Source organism: Panthera pardus, unplaced genomic scaffold, assembly GCF_024362965.1.
Source record: "Panthera pardus isolate Hobbes unplaced genomic scaffold, ASM2436296v1 HiC_scaffold_15, whole genome shotgun sequence".
Taxonomy (NCBI): Eukaryota; Metazoa; Chordata; class Mammalia; order Carnivora; family Felidae; genus Panthera; species Panthera pardus.
This window is the reverse complement of record NW_026526710.1, coordinates 12,461,156-12,479,324: the sequence shown is the minus strand read 5'-3', so window position 1 is coordinate 12,479,324 and position 18,169 is coordinate 12,461,156. Positions and strand designations below refer to the sequence as shown.

Genomic DNA, 18,169 nt, shown 5'->3' with positions numbered 1-18,169 from the left:
CCGCTGATTTTCAACCCTGTTGAGCCACAGAATCCTTTGTTCTCATAAACTCTCACCAGGACTCCTACCCTAAGTTGGATGAGAGAAGAGCTGTATTTTGGAGGGGAAACGGGCTGCCCCCGGAGGGCACCTGTTCGCCTCCCTGTGCCCCTGCACGAGCCCCGAGTGCTCAGTGGAGCGTAGTTTGCAAACAGCTGGTACGGTCCTACCACTCAAGGTACAGACGGGCAAACTGAGAAGGGTAGTGGCCGAGGCGGGTCTCCAGCCCACGTCCCTGACTGTCGTCAGTGTTGACTGGTGGTGGGAGAGTGATAGTGAAGGGTGGGGGGGGGGGGTCGTGATAGTAGAAGGGGAGGGGGAGGTGCTGGAGGAGGGTAGAGGCTGTGGAGGAGACGATGATGGGTGTTACTGTGGTGGTGATGGTGGAGAAGGTGCCGGTTGAGGAGGTGGAGGGGCGCCTGGGTGGCTCAGTCGGTTAGGCCTCTGACTTCGGCTCAGGTCGTGATCTCACAGTTCGTGAGTTCGAGCCCCGCGTCGGCCTCTGTGCTGACAGCCTGGAGCCCGCTTCCAGTTCTGTGTCTCCCTCTCTCTGCCCCTCCCCCGCTCGCACTCCGTGTCTCTCTCTCAAAAATAAATACATATTAAAATAATTTTTTTTGAGGAGGTGGACATCCTTGCCTCGTGCCTGATCTTGATGGGGGGTGCTTATACAGTTTTCCACTGGGCATAATGTTTGCTGTAGTTTTCTGGTAAATATCCCTTTCCAAGTCAAGGACATTCCTTTCTATTCTTAGATCGCCAAGATTTTGTGTTGCGAACGGGTATTGAGGTTTATTAACTGCTTTCCAGTATCTCCAAGATGAGACAATTCCTTTCTCTCACCGAGGGGACTGTATGCAAACATCCCTGGGGCAATCTGAATGAGCCGGTTCGTTCTCGAGCATGGACTCTCCCGCTGCCCTGCTCGCTTTCCCGGTCTCCCCTCGCTTCCTCCCTAAAACACAGACACTTTTCAAGGCCTCAGGAGCTGGATGTAAGAGGAGGGTGAGGCATCAGAATAGAAATGATCTCCCCGTGCTGGGTCAGCGCTTTCTGCCTGCCTGACTTCTGCTGCTGTTTCCTGTACTAATCCCGGGGGGGAACAGCTCCCCCCAGCTTGTTCCAGACATAGCCCGAGACATTCTGAGGTTGCGTTAAAATGTTGGTGGCAGACAGACAGGGGGGGATCTTGAAGGCTTGCATTCCTCTCCGGGATGCCAGAAGTGGGGGGGGGGGGGCGGGGAGGTGGGGCGGGTGTGTGGCTGGGGAGGAATTTTTCTTGGGGGGAGGTTGATTCGGGGTGTGGGGAAAAGGGCTGGTTGCTAGGCAAAATCGGCGGAGATGAATCATGTTCTGGCATGAGTTGGTTATTGGCTAAAATGAGAAGTTGTCCAAGTTTGTGGAATCTTTTTGTTGGAGCTGGAAGGGAATATGGATTCATTGGGTCCGGTCCCTTCCTTGTGCAGAGAAACTGCACAGAGGAGAAAGAGTTGCCCAGGGAATGAGAACAGGTCTTCCTTTTGCCTACCCTTTTCCGGGACCTGTGACCAGAATGGGCCTTTGGGAGGGCCTCCTCTGTGGTACACAGTTCCTGTTCTAGGCATCAGAGATCCAATGGTGAATCCTGAGACGTGCCCTCCCCAAGTGAGGTAAATCCAGGGTGCTGTGTACTGTGGAGAAAATAAACAGTATGATGAGCTAGACAGCAGGCATGGGTTTCTACCTGAGCAGGGGTGGATGGGGTGAGGTAGGTCCCAAACGGAGGGGGTGGTCTTGGGAAGCTCTGGGGAAGAAGGCTCTGGGCAGAGGGGCCAGCAAGTGCAAAGGCCCTGAGGTGGGGAATGAGCTTGGGGAGTCTGAGGGAGAGGCCACTGGGGCTGGAATGGGTTGAGTGGGACAAAAGGTAGGCAGGTAGGGCCTCCGAGGCCAGAGAGAGATGTTCGGTGGGAAACCACTGCTTGGCATAAATCCTGACGTCTCCTTTCTGCCCTGTGGCGCCTGCTAAGGGCCTGTGTTGTGGGTGAAGGAGCATCTAGTAAGCACCTACTGGGTGCCTGGCTGTCCTGGCCACTTTGTTCACGCGACCTCATTTTGCCCTGTGACAGCCCCTCACGGGTTTTCTACATGAGAGAGGCCCACACTTGCTCGTGGCCACGAAGGGCAGGTGGCCCTGACCCAGACTCTCTCCCTGAGGCCCTCAGCTCTGTCAGCTCAGCCAGAAAGGGACTCGCCTGCACGAGCAGACCATCCTTTGGTTCAGCTCCCTAGAAAAAAGAGTGGGAAAGGTCAAGAGGAGACAGATCCCGGCGGCCGCCCAAGAAGGCTTGCCAGGAAGCAGGGCCACGCTGTCCCAAGGCTTTGGGGTTAGAACGGATGAGCACCCGCTTGAAGGGAGATGGTCCCCAGGGGCCCTGCTGTTGTGGGAAAGTGAGCAAGACGCTGGGGCTGCGGGGCAAATGGGACAGTGTGAGAAGCTCCCACAAAGCTCCTTTGCCTCCTAAACCCCACAGATGCCTGAATTCCTCATTGGTGGTAAGCCCTTGGCTCTTCTTCTTACAATATGCAGATCTCCTCTGAACCCCAGATTGTGATAAATTCTAGAGACTGTCAGTGCCAAGCGCCCAGATACCAGACATGTCTGAGGGGCTGTCAGACTTAGAGCCCCTCGTGGGATCGACGGGCACTTTTGTCGGGGGCACATTGCTGCCCATGTCCTCCCTCTCCCCAATCCTGCTTTGTTACCCACTCTTCCGCAGGTGGTGACACCAGGGACACGCCCAGATAAATACCCCTCATGCTAACTTGCATATCAGAGTCGGCTTCTTGGGGGAACCTGACCTGTAACAGTGACGGTGGTGCTATCGATGGGGACAGTGATGGTGATAACGATGGCGATGATGGGTATGACAATGATGGTGGCAGTGATAATGGGGATCCTGGTGATGATGACGATGGTGATAATGATGATGGGACGGTGGCGGTGACAATGATAATGATGCTGGGGATGGTGGTGGTGGTGAAGGTGAAGGTGATGATGGTTAACATTTATTGAGCGCTAAGTGCATGCCTGGCTCTGTGTCTTTTTTGACTGGAGCTGGGATAATTCATTCAGTCCTTACAGCGATCCTGTGACTTAGGGGCTAGCTTTCTGCTGATTTTTCAGAAAGGGATCAAAGCTCAGCTTGGTGAAGTGCCTGCTTAAAGTCACATGCAGAGGTCACGGCAGAGCTGGGGTCGGAACCCAAGCCCCCAAGTCCTCATTCAGGGTTGCTCCCTAAGTGACTCAGGGGGCCAGTGACGCAGGGCTGCATGTGGTGGGGAGGTATTTGGGTAGAGGGGTGTCCAGCCCAGTTTCCACATTGGGGCTCCTTTGACCCATTGGCTTGAGGTGCCAGGGGCAGGATGGAGGCCCCTGGAACTTCTTGGGCACAAGCAGCTCTAGGCAATAATAGTTGTCCTCACCCGGGGGGCCTTCTGGAGTTATTCTGGGAGCTGGGCTTCTCTGAGGTGCCTAACATGACTTTTCCAAAGACAGCTGGGCGGGGAGGGCGGTGGTGGTATTTGAGGCTGGGCCTGGGGCATAGCCATACCCTGTGGTTGGCCAAGCACCGTGGAGGGAGCTTGCCCAACAAGCATGTGTGACAGAAGTCACATCTGTGTGTTTCCTGCCCTGTGCAGCCAGACGAGAGCTCTGCGTGACTTTGAAGGACTTAGTGTGAGGGCTGGTCTCGTGGTGAACATACCATAGGTTGGAAGCCTTGAGGTTGTGGTATTTTAAAAAGAGTAACAGTAATAGTGGGAGTAGTAACAGTAGAAGTAACAATAGCTACTATTTGTAATGGTAGTAATGATACCCATGCTCATAGTAATAATGGCAGCAGAGAGCGTGAGTGGAGTCGTAGCAAGCAGAGGGCCTGCACTCCGGATCAGGCAGCCTGGGGCTAGAATCCCTCCTCTGTCACTTCCTGGCTGTGTGATCTTGGACATGCCCTTTAGCTGGTGGTTTCTTCATCTGCAGAATGGGATAATAATAGCAGGTTAGGAGTCTCCTGGGAGGAGCCAACGAGCTAATCTATAGAAACACCCAGCAACTGCGCCTGGTCCGTAGTCACGGCTGAGCTGTTGTGCGTAATCATAACAGACACCATAACAATAATGAACTCTATGTATCGTATGCTTTATTGCATTCTTTCATTCAGTTGTCAGGTCAACCTGACCGGGTAGGTACTGTTATCGTTCCCATTCTGCAGATGAATAAACTGAGGCTTGGGGTGGTTGAGGTTTCCTGTTCGGGGTCCCACAGTGGCAGCCAGGGCTTGAACCCCCCCTGTCTGATTCCAGCACTCCAAGCTCACTCGGCTTTGTGCTGCTGCTGCCTCCCTGTGTGGACATGGACTTCTCTGGGGAGGTGGTTTCTGGAGGGGTTGGCTGATGTCACCTTGGAGGGTGGAGAAAGCAAGTAGATGGGCCAGAAAGAGCCCTGATGAGGGATGTGCTTCTCATCCATCTTCTGGTTGGGGCTGGAGGTCGTCTGCAGTGTCCCCTCACTCTACCGAGACTCAGTGGGACCTATAAGTGTCTTGTCGTGAGGGTGGACAGAGTCTGTATTCCTCCCTGAAGTTCAAGGGGCCTCAGTTATCAAGAGATGCCTCTCATTTGCTTGGCATTTCAATAAGACTCCAGGATAGAGACCGCTAGTTTTGACAGGACATGCTTAATGGGAGGTTCTAAAACTGTGCATTCTGATGTGGTCCCAAGTGGCCCAAATCCAGGAATAACATCTAGGGAAGGTTAAGTTAGAGACATGGTCATAGTTGTGGTGTGGTGCTTTGGAAGGGGTGGGAGGTGGATAGAGGACCTCAGCAGAGTGCTGGCCTTCTGCTTCCTGGCTGTGTCATCGGGGGCAAGCCATTTCACCATTCTGAACCTGGTTCTCTGTCTGTCCATCCGTCCATCCATTCCCCACCCACCCACTATCCATCTATGTATCCATTCACCCATTAACCCACCCATCCCCCCCATGTATTTATCCATCCATCCATCTACCCACCTACCCACCCACTCACATACCCTCCATCCATCCACCCTTCTGTTTACCCACCCATTCATTGACCCATCCATCCATCTATGTGGACACTTAACCCATGAACCCATCCATCCATCCCCCCACCTACCAATCCATCCACTCACCCATCCACCCACCCACTTATCCATCCATCTATCCATCCATCCATCCATCCATCCATCCACCCACCCACCCACCAATCCAAACACCCATCCATTCATACACCGAATAAGCATTCAGGGAATCCCCTAGTAAGTTAAGAACTGTACCAGATGCTGGGTCCCATAATTAAGACATTGCCTTGAAAATAATCTATATAATCATCAACAGAAAACTAAATTATGGACCTTCATATATAGAATGCTGTGCAGCTGTGAAGAATGTAGCAGGTCTATAGGAACGGAGAGGGAATGGCCTTCAGAAATATGGTCAAGAGGAAAATAAGCATGGCAGAAGTGTGTATAGTATGCTACCATCTGTGTGAAAAAGAAACAAAAGGATGGTCTACTTAAACATGTATACTTGGATATGCCTAGAGAATTTCTAGAAGGACACCTACGAAACAAGTGTTAGAGATTGCCTTGGGGAAGGAGGCTGGGGAATTAAGGATGGCAAGGAAACTTATATAGGACTCTTCCATTTCAGGCTGTTTGAATTTTTTTCTTGTGGTATGTTACCTATTTAAAACTGAAAAAAAAAAGAGACTTAATGTCTGTGCAATGATACGGAAAAACAAGAGAAAAGCAAATTGCAGTGCTGTCTATGACACGTATGTGATTAAGAAGTATAGGGGACTGCGGGAGCAGAGAGGGGCACCTAGCTCAACCTGGGACAATCCGGGAAGGCTTCTCAGAGGAGGTGATGCCTGAGATGAGGCTCCCAGGCTGAGTGGGGGTTAAGGGAGAATGCCTGGTGAGGGCATTCCTGCCAGAAGCAAGGGAAAAGCCTAACAGTAAGGTTCAGCATGGCTGGGGCAAATCCATCGATGTGGTAGGAAGTTTGGAATTTGTCTGAAGTGCAACAGGGAGCCACGGACAGGTTTTAAGAAAAGGAGCGACGGAGTCACTTTTGTTTAGGAAGACCCCTCCGGCAGCCACGTGTGAAACGGATCCCAACAGTGAGGCTGGAGGCAGGGAGACCACGGCGGGGGCCAGGAGAGAGATGACGATGGCCTAGACTAAGGCAGACGCTGGGGGCCAGCGAGGAAGGGACTCGGGAGCTCTTTTGGAGATGGGAGGTGACACCTCACAGGGCCGTGAGCCTCCACTGAAATAATCTTAGCAGGCTGATTTGCAAAGGGCGCCGCGGTTCTCGCCCGTGGGTGCATACTGGAAACTCCTGGGGAGCTTTTTAAAAGGTACCAGCGCCCAGGCTCCACCCTCGGGACATCAGATTTAATCGGGCGTCGGGGTTAAAGCAGGCTCCCTGGACGGTCCTGAAGCACAGCCAGCCAAGGGCCGTGGTGCTCGGTGGCGAGTTGGCCAGATGAACGCACGGGGGGCTTATCCCGTGTTGGTTTCCCTTCATGTGAATTCTCAAGGCCCAGGTGAGCCTCTGGCCCGCGGGAGGAATCTTTGATGTGTCCTGCCAGCGGGAAACCAGGAAGAAGCCTGGGCCTTGTGGCTTGAGTCAGTTTAAATAAGGGCCCCCTCAGAGGGCTGCCGTGCCAATCGACGGATGACAAACGTCAGGGCCTGGGTGCGTGATGGACTCTTCGACTTGCACGTCAAGATCTCTCCGTGGAGGTTTTCCTTAGAGATGCAGAGACCTAGCCTTAAGCTCATGGAAGGGTACGCGATGCCCTCGTGTGGTTACCACTAGACTTGTCTGGGGAAAGGAGGGTCTTGAATGTAAGTCAAAAAAAAAAAAAAAAAAATCACTTCTTTTCGCTGCACAAACACCTACTTTGAGGTTTGGGCTGTTCTGGTAATCTTGCTGTGGCCGTCTGCGAGCAGCTCGTGGCGTGTAGAATTCTGGTTCGAGTCTCAGGGGATGTTAACCGGGACAGAAATGTCTCATTTTTTTAAATTACAGAGAAAAGCGGTGGGGAATTGCAGTGTGGCCACATATAATAAAGAAGGCAACGGGACCGGCTTAGCCTAGAGGGATGGTGAATTAAATAGTAGAGTGTGCCACACGGGACATTTTGACATGGCTCCACCCGGTGGCCCTAATTTGAGATTCTTATAAAGGCCCCAGTCTGTGGAGGGAATGGGCTTTGAAGTTCTGTGCCTTCCTCCAGGACTCAGAGGACTTTTCGTTTTCTTTTTTTTTTTTTTTTAACTTTTGAAGAGTTGGAGATTTGAGATGGTTAGATGGTACTTTCTAAGATCACGTTTTTGCTAGAAAATTGGGCCTTTTTAAGTGGGATTTTGGCTGATGCAGGACTGTGGGGTACCTCAAAATGATACCCACAGCTCTGGGGGCAGATGAGGGTCAGGAGGGATGCTGGGTAGAATGTTATTCATGCCTGAGCCAGGGACGGATGTTTTAAAACCTCAGGTCACTGTACATGTGCAGACAGCTCCGAATGAGCTACTCAAATACCACCCCTGTGCAGGGCATGGCAGAGAATGGACAAAGGAAGTTCCCTCCCTGCGCCTGGGCTCCTCCACCACTATCCAGAACCACCCAGGCCATCAGAAGTCAGAGGCATTAGAATCACCTGCCGGGGGGCACCTGGGTGGCTCGGTCGGTTAAGTGTCTGACTTCAGCTCAGGTCAGGATCTCACGGTTCATGGGTTCAAGCCCCCATCGGGCTCTGTGCTGACAGCTCAGAGCCTGGAGCTTGCTTGGGATTCTGTTTTCCTCTCTCTCTGCCCTCCCCCACTTGCACTGTTTCTCTCTCTCTCTCTCAAAAATAAACATTGGGAAAAAAAAAAAGAATCTAAAGGGGACCTAAAGTGGAATGATGGGTCTAGAAATCTCCATTTTCAACTCATCCCCTGGGTTTTTTGTTGTTGTTTACTTATTTTGAGAGAGAGTGAGTGGGCAATGTGAGGGGCAATGAGAGAGGGAGAGAGAGAATCCCAAGCAGGCTCACACTGTCAGCATGGAGCCTGATGGAGGGCTCGAACCCACAAACCAGGAGATCATGACCCGGGCCAAAATCAAGAGTCAGATGCCCAACTGACTGAGCCACCCAGGCACCCCCCCCCCCCCCGCCTTTTTTTTTAAAGTCGTACTGTCACAGTCTTTAGTATGAATCTGAATTCCGTCAGTGATCTATACATACCCAAATCAATTTCTTGGGTCAAAATTGTAGCTGAATTCATTTTTTTTTTTTTTTTTTTTTTTTTAAAGCTTACTCTTCACAGAGCCTTGTCATGTGACTTTGACTTTTTTTTTTTTTTTAATTTTTTTTTTTCAACGTTTTTTTATTTATTTTTGGGACAGAGAGAGACAGAACATGAACGGGGGAGGGGCAGAGAGAGAGGGAGACACAGAATCGGAAACAGGCTCCAGGCTCCGAGCCATCAGCCCAGAGCCCGACGCGGGGCTCGAACTCACGGACCGCGAGATCGTGACCTGGCTGAAGTCGGACGCTTAACCGACTGCGCCACCCAGGCACCCCCTGAATTCATTTTTAAAGTCAAGGTTCCAAATAGCTGGGACAGTTCTCTGAAACGTTAACAGCCTTTCCTCCCACAGGGAGGAATCCCTACTATAAAGACCTGTGCTAATTTATTTATCACATCGTATTTTAATGTGATTTATTTCTCAATCTATTAGTTTGCAAAGAACCACGAACAGAGATGGCCCTCTCCTTTCACCTTCACCCCATTCCGTAAAATGTGACACACATCTGGCCATCTCTGTCAGTGGTCTTTACTGACCAGTTTGCTGAGAAAGGTGCACACGCTGTCACGGTTCAGTACCTGGGAGCCCCAGGGGGCTCGGGGCGGCACCTGGGGGTGAGTGAGGGATCCAAGAGACAAGGCTTACCAGAGAAAAACATGGTCTTACATTCTTTTATTATATATATATATGCAAATCTGTTTTATGTACAATAATTGGCTCTCTCAAATAATCATACCAAGGCCTTCTACTGGTAATCTTCGTCAGACAGGGTCAGCTGAAACGAGGTATCGGTGCACTTCGTGGACCAGCACAGCAGACTTTGTTCCTGATTTCAGCTTTGAGGCCATGCACACAATTCAAAATATACACAAACTGGGTTAAGGCGATAAAAGGGGGCTGAAAGAAAGCACGGGGTCTGGAACGAGTAAACTGTGTATTTTGCTTGCATTAGAGCCACAACGTGACCAGCAAGTGCTGTGCGTGTCTCAGAGGGTCTCGTACTGTAGTGTGAGGGGCTTCTGAACGTCTACGGTGATTGTGTGGCGGGTGCACAGACAGCGTATATGACCTGCCGGTCGCTTCGCCGAGGGCTCATTTCTTCTCCGCCTCTCCTTTCTTGGGTTCTTGTTTCAGTTTGTAATCGGCCAGGGCAGCCTTGATCGCATCTTCAGCCAGCACTGGAAGTGGCACAAGGAAAGACAAGCTAAGTTTGGAGGCTCTACAGACAGAGTCTTAGGAGTCGCATCTTTAAGAGCTGGAGGGCCGTGGTGCTGGGAAGGGCTTAACAGAGCCGACTAGCCAGGGTGCGGGGGGTGACGGGCAAGCCTGGAAAGCCAACCAGCCGTTTCCTGAGCCAGGCTGCTCCCGTCCAGTGGCTCTGGAGACACACTGGGGTTTAAATACCTGGGATTTGGGCCTGGTCCCTCAGCCTCCTGGAATGCCCTTTCTCTTCTATGAGACTGGGACACCACGTGTCTGATGCATCGGAGGGACAGGAGAAATGGTCTGGTCTGCTCACGTGGAGGTCAGGAATAAAGGTGGTGGACGCTGGCTGAGCAAGCTGGCATGACTTACGTATTGCCAACAGGTGGCACCTGCCACGTTACTCTCCAGAGACCCCAAGCTTGAACACTTTTACTTTGGAGTCGATGTTACAAATGGCGCTATGGGGGAAAATAGAAATGAAGAGTGCTGGAATGACAGCAGCAAGCAAGCCAGCGGCAGAGAGCGGCAGCTGAAGGCTGCGGTACCCAAGGAGGCGGCCAAAAGAGGCGGCTGGGGGTTTTCTGAAGCCGTGTGAAAATGCTTGAGCTATGGCCTGTATTCCTGGGTACTTGAAAGTTCAGCTCAGGTGGAAAGAACTCCGGTCTCAGCAGACTTCCTGAAGGCTGTGTTCCACGTCCCTGCCCCAGCACTCTGTTCTCCTGGGGGTCTTACCCTGGGCAGGAGACCGGGCTCTCTGCTGATTTGTAACTAATGTGGTCAGTAAACCTCCATCAGTAAGTGAAGCTGCCATTTCTCATTCCCTCCTTCCCGTAGAAGGTTGAGAGAGAGGATGGAAAAAGCTTTAGATTTAAGGCAGAGACTGAACTAGAAAGCCACGTAGAGGTGTTAAGGCATCTGGGCTTTCGCTTAGGACAGCGTAGGGGGGACTAGTGAACGAGCGGACCTGGTCATCCCGTACACAGATGCGGACCTCGACAGGAACAGCGCCTGGGAAAGGACGCGACAACACACATACAACGGATGGGATTGTGGCAAAAGCTTTTCACCTTTACTGGTCTGAACTGGACTCCGATGGGGTGGGAACAGCACAGATTCTGGCATCAGAGATTGGGGGCTAGGTGCTGGCTTTCCCACTTAGAAGCCATGGAACTGGGGCGCTTTAACCCGAGCCCCGCTTTCCTGGTCTGTAAGAGGGAGACGTAATGACACCTTCTGTGGACTAGCAGACGTTTCTGAGGCTGAGAAATGATGCCACGAAGTGCTCAGCATGATGCCCAGCACACATGACCTCCTGGAAGATCCTCCTGGAGACGACTGTGTCACCTGGAGTTTAACCCTCTCAAGGCTAGAGACAGACTCCGCGATGAAAATGGACTTGCCCGTACCCTGCACAAATGCCAGCTGATACCTGACAAACTCCCAACTGCCCCAGCTTGTTGGATTCTGGAGCAGAGACTTACTGGAGCAGTGCAGTTTCACGGGGGGAAGGCAGAGCTCCTTGGCGATGTCTGTGTTCTTGATGGTCAGGGCTTCCTCCACCTGAGACACGTGAAAGACCAACAGTTTTAGCAGCGATGCTCTCGCTTAAAAAACAGGCAGTAAGAAAAGAGAAGGTCAAAGAGGCCCTCCGGACAGGGTGGTGGGGGAGGATTTCCCTTTAACAGCCCCAAAGGCCCCTCGCTTGTGCATCAAGGCTGCAGCTGGGACGCTCAAGGGTGGAGTTCGCACACCCCAGCGCCTGGCCAGGGTCAGCAAGGCCGACAAAGACGGTCCCACGAGCCAGCCAGTGAGGAGTCCCTTAGGGGTCTGCTGGAGGCCAGCGACACGAGTCTTTTTTTTTTTTTTTTTTTTTAAAGGCAGGGATTTCCTATTCTGGTTTTGTGAATATCAGCTTTACTGATGGTCTTATACCAAATGTTTAGAATAAATCCCTTCAACTAGAAGTGCTAAAGAGTGTCAGCGAGGTCAGAGAGATGGCAGATAGGCCAGTGGCACAGACAGGTCTTGGGGTGAGAGGTCTCTTTAGGCTGCTCCTCTGCCTAAAAGAAGACCTGTCTCCTTGAAACACACTGAAAAGGATGCCTGGGTTTGGCTGAGTGCCCAAGGGCACGTGAGGCGGGCCTACATGGCATGGAGCCCCGCTGCTTAAGGAATGCCAGATTTCCCCATCTGCCCCCCAGTTTCCCAATTCTGCTGACTTCAATGATTATGCTTCACATTCTGTTCCTAGTAACTCAGATAGGAGGACCTCAAGGTCATAGAAAGGCCCTCTTTCCTCCACTTTCTGGTCACAACTCAAAGGCCAGATCCTGGGAGCACAGGTGCCTTGTCTCACTTCCCCCTTCCCTGAGGACAGTGCTTAACAAATGACTTCAGAGCCACCTCCTGCCAGAACAGGTTAGGTGTGTGCTTGCCAGAGGAGCTTGCCAGCCAGAAGGCCTTGAGCCCCAGGAGGCGGGTGGCACGTGGCCTGGCACTCCACATTGCTGTAGAGCTGCCCAGCTCCCCAAGCACACCCCTCCATGACTCAGCTCCCTGAACTTGATCCCTTGGGGCTGCAAAGATAAGCAGCCCTGCGTTTTGGCTTTTCAGAGAGGTTTTAATGACTGGATTTTAGAAACTCCAGCTCTTCGCTGCATTTGGGACCTTCTACCTCTGCAGCTGCTGGGAAAGAGGCTTTGGCAGAGAAAAGGACGGAAAAGATGTTCCAGCCTGTCTCATTTCTACCCTCTGAGGACCTGCTGATCAGCCACCGGGATCACTGTTTTATTTGTTCACTTTGCCTCCATCTTTGCTGTTTTTGATTCTTTAATCCCTCTTTTAGCACAGGCTAGTTTGTTATTTCACGAATCCTTACAAGCCACCTGCAGTCCTTCCTGAAATATGATGGAAGGAAATAAACAAGAACACAAACCACGATATAACCTCTCCCATCCTTAAACTCCTAGGAAATTATAACATTACCAGCAACCTGGGAGAAAGCCACAGATTTCTTTGTAGTTCTTTTTTGTTAGAGGGGGAGGTGAAGATCTTTTTTCTACATAATTAAAAACAAAAGTAAAACCATCAAAATCCCTGAACAAATAAAAATGATCAACCCCCCCCCCCCGCCCCCATTAAAATACACCTAACAAAATTATCCATAATTCTCAACGTAGAGAAGAATTTAATCAAAACCTGAGTAGGAGAAATTTAGAAAATTATTAGAATATTTTGAAACAAAATCACAGTGACTCCCCGCCCCCAACAAGACCCTTCCCTGAACTGAGAGGTAGGTTTGTTGGGAATGTGATTTAATTCTCGCAGTTTGTAGGCAACCTTACCGTCTTCCCTTTTACCCATTCGGTGGCTAATGAGCTGGAGGCAATTGCAGAACCACAGCCAAATGTTTTAAACCTGGCATCCACAATCTTCCCCTGTTCATCTACTTGAATCTGAAAAAGAGACAGGAGTTAAGCAGTGATTCCTGGTGCCGCCGTGTAGAACTTGGGTTCTCCCCAAGGGCTTTGGTCTTGATTTTCACACTTTTAAGTTCTGGCATTAATGACTACTAAATTTGCTTTGCTGCAAAGGGCTCAGTGGTGAAAAGTGTAGGAACAACTATCACAACTGTACAGGCCTACCTGGTAAAGACAGGCTGAAGAATGTGCCCCCCTCCCTCCGTGTTTTGTTTTTGTTCTGCAATCCTAGCTTGCTTTTTGGCTATGAAGGTCTGCTGCTCATGGCTCTCAGTCAATCTGTATCTTTAAGCCCTGGGAGAGTCTGCAATAAAGGCCTCTGGTTAATGCTTTTTAGTTTGGCATGAAATGACATCTAGTGGTTCCCTCCTGCCTCCCGTTTCTGTTTTCCAAGACAGGCATGAAGACCTCTGGCAAGCTTCCTACTCACTCCCCAAGGTGAAGTAGATGTGGTCAAAGTTACAGTTTACCCAAAGTGCCAGTCCCTCCCTTTGTGTTGTCTCCCATTTGGGGGGAGGGTTGATATACTGCATTTCCTGTCTCACCGGGGATTGCTAACTGAACGGTTGTGGTTTTCCTTCGAAACTCTACCGAGCTGAGGTTGGAATTTAAGCTGAGACAGCAGAAAAGGGAGACTGGTTTACTCTGTCAGAAGGGGTCAGCATAGTGTGTTAAGAAGGAGAACTAACACTCAGCTCCCACTCTTATGACTGGTGACAGCAGCTCATCCCATCCTGTCCTAGGAATCCAGATGGAGACCAAATGAAATGCTGTACGTGCAAATGGTTTGTGAACTAAAAGATGAAAACCAGTGGCACCTGTAATTTCATCACATCACCACAAGCTGGCGCTCCCACCAATCCGGTTCCAACGTTTTTTGATGTCTTGTCAAGGGATCCTACATTCCTAGGATTTTCATAATGATCAACAACCTGAAATGAGAAGGTTAAGAGAAGACATGATCACTCTTTCTTGTTACCGCCCCCCCGCCCCCACTTGATGCTAAGCTCCTTGCAGCCAGCAAGCAGAACCTGACAATCCCTGAACACCAAACTTCACCCCAGCAGAAGGGCTTACACTTTATGGCCATGAGACTTTATAACCCCATCTTTTTGTAGCTCTTCTCCAACTACCTTCAGACATTTGAGATGCTGGAGAAAAATCAGCAAAATCATGTCTTAATTCCACAGGGTTTTTAATCACAAGTCATTGGGATCAAATAGCATTTATGTTTTTTCCAAATAAAATCCATCTTCAAAGGGTAATGATTACTGTTAACAATTCTAAAATGAATTATGGTCCAGCAATTGAAGGACTGCCCAGAAGCCTCAAGGAGAATGTTCCAGGAGGAACAATGCTATGGAATGCGTTTGTGTGTGATAAAATAACCGTCCTATGACTGTTTTTCAAGGCCCTGAAATCGCTCTGGTGGAGCAGCGCACCCTGGTGGTTGAAAGGCTGCTAGCCCACGTTCGCGGAGCGTGTATTGTCAACAAAACACACCCCTGGGTGGGGGAGGAGCGAAGTCCCTGCAACCGTGCAGAAGCCAGAACCGAATGATAATCTGGCATACAAAAGGCTTTAATGTAACCTCGAGGCTTGTCTACCAGTTAGTCGTAAGTCTCCCTACCTTCCAGTTTGCTTTCCCCACTTATCCGACCACGGATTTTGACTCCAAGCCCAAGGACGTACAAAATAGTAAGCTAAATCTGGACTTTTTGCCCCGTGTTGATTTACCGCGTCCTTCAGGTAGTCCTTTTCCGAGTGGGAGAGTTTCATGTCTAGGGGACTCCACGCCCTCGGAAGGCAAGGGCTGCAAACTACGCACCTATCCCTACACCCCCGGCTCCTTTCCTTTCCGTCCGCCAAAAAAGACAAAAATTAAAATATTATGACTGTTGATTACGAGTCTGACTCCACTCGGAGCCTAAGGGCTCCGACAGCAAGAACCGCACCACAGATGATCTCCGTGTGTTGGGCACCAGGCCGAGGACTCCACAAGCACCACCTAGCTCGGGTAGATGAATGCCAAGACCTCATTTTACAAGTGGGGAAAACAGGTTCAGCGCAGAGCAGTGACTTCCCCAAGGTCACCTGGCCAGGGCAATAGCCTGGCTGAAGCCGGAGCCCGCGCCGGTGTGTGCGTTCATCCCTGAAGTCAGGCTGCCAGATTACAACAGAGGCCTCCTTCCCGGGCTGTTGCGTTTTAAGGCTGGGATGCCCGAAATCGCAGCCAGCGGCGGGGCCCACGGGCAGCGGTTAGTTTTATTTCAGGCGCAGGTAGTCACTGCGCAGCAAACGAAAGCTAGTCCAGGCAGAGGCGCGCGAGGGGACGGCCCCCACCCTGGCTGCACTGGGGGCTCCCGAGGCCGCGCACAGCCCCGCAACCGCTCCTCTCCAGGCCGGGCCTCCGCCGGACGCTGACATACCTGAGTCCCTTAGGTGGTCCTCGTCCTCCCGCCCCCTTGCCGGTGCGGGCCCCGCGCAGCCCTTCATCAGCCCCTACCTTCTTGTGATACAGCCGGGCCGGAGCCGACAGCTCCCGGGGGGGCACGCGCGGGCTTCGGAGCAGCAGGGCGGACGCCGCCCGCCTCAGACGGCCCGCTCCAGCCGCAGCCATCTTGCGGGCTTGCGCCTGCGCAGGCCGAGCGCTAGACCGAGGGGAGGGGTGCGCCCGCGAGTCGGCTCTCCGCTTGGAGCGCGCACCCTTTTACGTCACCGCGACTTCGCGCCTGCGTCCTTCCCCTCTGGGCACCGGTCCCCGTTTGGCCCCGCCTTGACCACGCCCCTCCGGGGGTGGGCGGGACACGGAGCTAAAGGATGGAAGGCGGAGGGCTAGTTCTTCCTGTAGGGTTGTGGATCTGAGGGGGTGCTGAAGCTGCAATGGGGACCCAGATTTGCGTTCACAAAGCCTACCGCCGGAGTGGGCGCAGTGGATCAACCAGTCTACTTCTCTTACCCCCACTTTTCAGCTTCAGGAGTTGAGGGTCAGAGAGATTTAGTAACTTGTCCAAGGTTGCCCAGGCAGACTAATTTGGGAAGCTCTGACAACCCTGGTTCCCGTGTGACCCTATGCGAATGACATCACCTCTTTAAGCCTTGATCCTGACTTTTGTACTAATTCAAGGACAATTCATTCATTGAGCAATAAACGTTGAGTACCTACCATGTGGCAAGGCGTTGTACTAGTCTTTGGGGATCCAAGGGAAAGAAAAAACGTATTCATTGCTTACATAGTTAACCTTGCTAATGAGGGAGAGAGGCAACAAATACACATCAGTATTTTCCTACTAAAAAATGAGCTTGAGGACGCGAACACACCATGCCCTGATTTTTAAAGAAGTGCAGATATGAATTTATGTCTGCATCTATTTCTCTTTTCATAAAGAGATAATTTATATGACAATGCTTGGAAATGAAGAGTTTCTAAATAAGTGTAGTAATGTGATTTATTAATTGAGGCTTGCAGAATATGATCTTAAAAAACCAGAAAACTCACACATATATTTAATGCCCAGTAGGCACCAGGTATTACATAAAGGGGAGGAATCTCTTTGGGAAATGGGTTTTTCTTGTGAATGGTGAAATTGATCCTTCCCCTGAAAACTTGTTTTCTCTGCGTTTGAGGCTCAGTTACTGCGGAGACTGAAACAAACACCAGGTCGGGCTAGGTGGGAAGGCAGGCTTTTATGCCTAGATTCCTTTTGACCTTCTCAAGATGGCGCCAAACCCTTCCCTTCAATCATCACTTCATGACTTCCTCTATGGCCTGCACTTCTGTACAAAGACTCAACTTCTGTCTAAAGTTGCGATGGAACATGCGCTGTGTTGGTGAGTTTTTCCTCTGTGAGTACTTTTACACGTATGTAAATGTGTAACCGCTTTTTAAAACCCATGATCGTGTTCTGATGTAGCCAAAGAATGGAACTGACCGAAAAGGTTAAGAGCAGCACAAGTACCAAGTTTATTAGGACGAGAGTGAAACAAAGAGACCCCTGTGACCTGGAAGGGGCTCCTTAAAGAGGAGGCTCCTTAAGTCGTTGGAGAGGGAGGGCTTGTATGGGCTACAGCGGTGGGACCTTTTGAGGTGTAACTGTGCAGCTAATGAACACGGATATGGTCCCTGGCAGATTGTTCCAGGAAGTGGGTGTCTCAGACAGTCCTGTACTTTCTGCTCTGCTATTAACAAGGGGCCACTTATCCCTATCTGCCCAAGGTAAGTCTGTCTCCTGTCACAGTCCCCCCTTAGAGGAGGTGACCCCAACTGCCCTTGGGGTATGTGGGTGGTGACCTCTCTGACTTCTTCATGCTGGGATGGGGCATGGAGACGAGTGGCAGCTAGAGTCCCTCCCTGTGGGGTCTGTCTCGTGGCCCCCAGTAAAGGTCTAGTGGCACTTCCATTGCTGGGTACACTGATAGGACCATTTGGAGGTGTAAAGGACTCTAGGCGAGAAGCAACTAACCAGGTGAGTGCATTGAGAATATAAAGTCCTAAGAGGAGCAGTAAGGAAGGGAGCTGTTAGTGGCCAAAGCCAGCGCCAACAGTTGAGCCCTTAGGGAGCCCCACCAATTGGAAAGAGCCTCTATGGAGATGACCAGACTGTTGGAGGAATTGAGACGTGTGGCCATCTGTCCCGTTATTGATGTAGAAACAACGTTCTTCCTTAAGGAAGGCACAGGATCACCCCCCGCACTTGAGGTTAGCAAGTCTCAGGCCTGTCGGTTTTTTATTTTTAAAAATGTTTTTATTTTTTTTTAACGTTTATTCATTTTTAAGAGAGAGAGAGAGCATGAGCGAGGGACAGGGAGAGAGAGAGAGAGAGACAGAGAATGTGAAGCAGGCTCCAGCCTCTGAGCTGTCAGCACAGAGCATGATGTGGGGCTCAAACCCATGAACCGTGAGATCATGACCTGAGCCGAAGTCAGATGCTTAACCGACTGAGCCACCCAGGGGCCCCATAGGCCTGTCGGTTTTGAAGTGTGACTCCTGCCAAGGAGTTCACCTGCTCTGCAGGTGTTTGTATCCCCTTGATGGTCTCCCTCAATGTCTTGGCCAGTTGTGCTGAGAGGTCTACGGAGG

The 18,169-nt window shown here is 51.0% G+C and overlaps 1 protein-coding gene across 1 annotated transcript; it reads right to left on the bottom strand.

Annotated features, from left to right (window-relative positions):
- Positions 1-9,061: 9,061 nt before the first annotated feature.
- Positions 9,062-15,749, bottom strand: ISCU (iron-sulfur cluster assembly enzyme). Its single transcript, XM_019467223.2, has 5 exons — positions 15,596-15,749; positions 13,908-14,021; positions 12,955-13,065; positions 11,092-11,170; positions 9,062-9,582 (listed from the first exon to the last, which is right to left on the bottom strand). The coding sequence occupies exons 1-5, from the start codon at positions 15,707-15,709 to the stop codon at positions 9,497-9,499; spliced, it is 504 nt and encodes a 167-aa protein (XP_019322768.1). The 5' UTR covers positions 15,710-15,749; the 3' UTR covers positions 9,062-9,496.
- Positions 15,750-18,169: the final 2,420 nt, after the last annotated feature.

Bases quoted from the DNA above. Each gene is read 5' to 3' on its own strand.
- ISCU (XM_019467223.2), bottom strand. From the start codon at position 15,709: ATGGCTGCGGCTGGAGCGGGCCGTCTGAGGCGGGCGGCGTCCGCCCTG. The intron at 13,066-13,907 runs GTGCCACTGGTT...TCTCTTTTTCAG, and splicing joins GTGATGTGATGAAATTACAG to ATTCAAGTAGATGAACAGGG. The intron at 9,583-11,091 runs GTAAGTCTCTGC...TGCCACTTCCAG, and splicing joins CGTGAAACTGCACTGCTCCA to TGCTGGCTGAAGATGCGATC.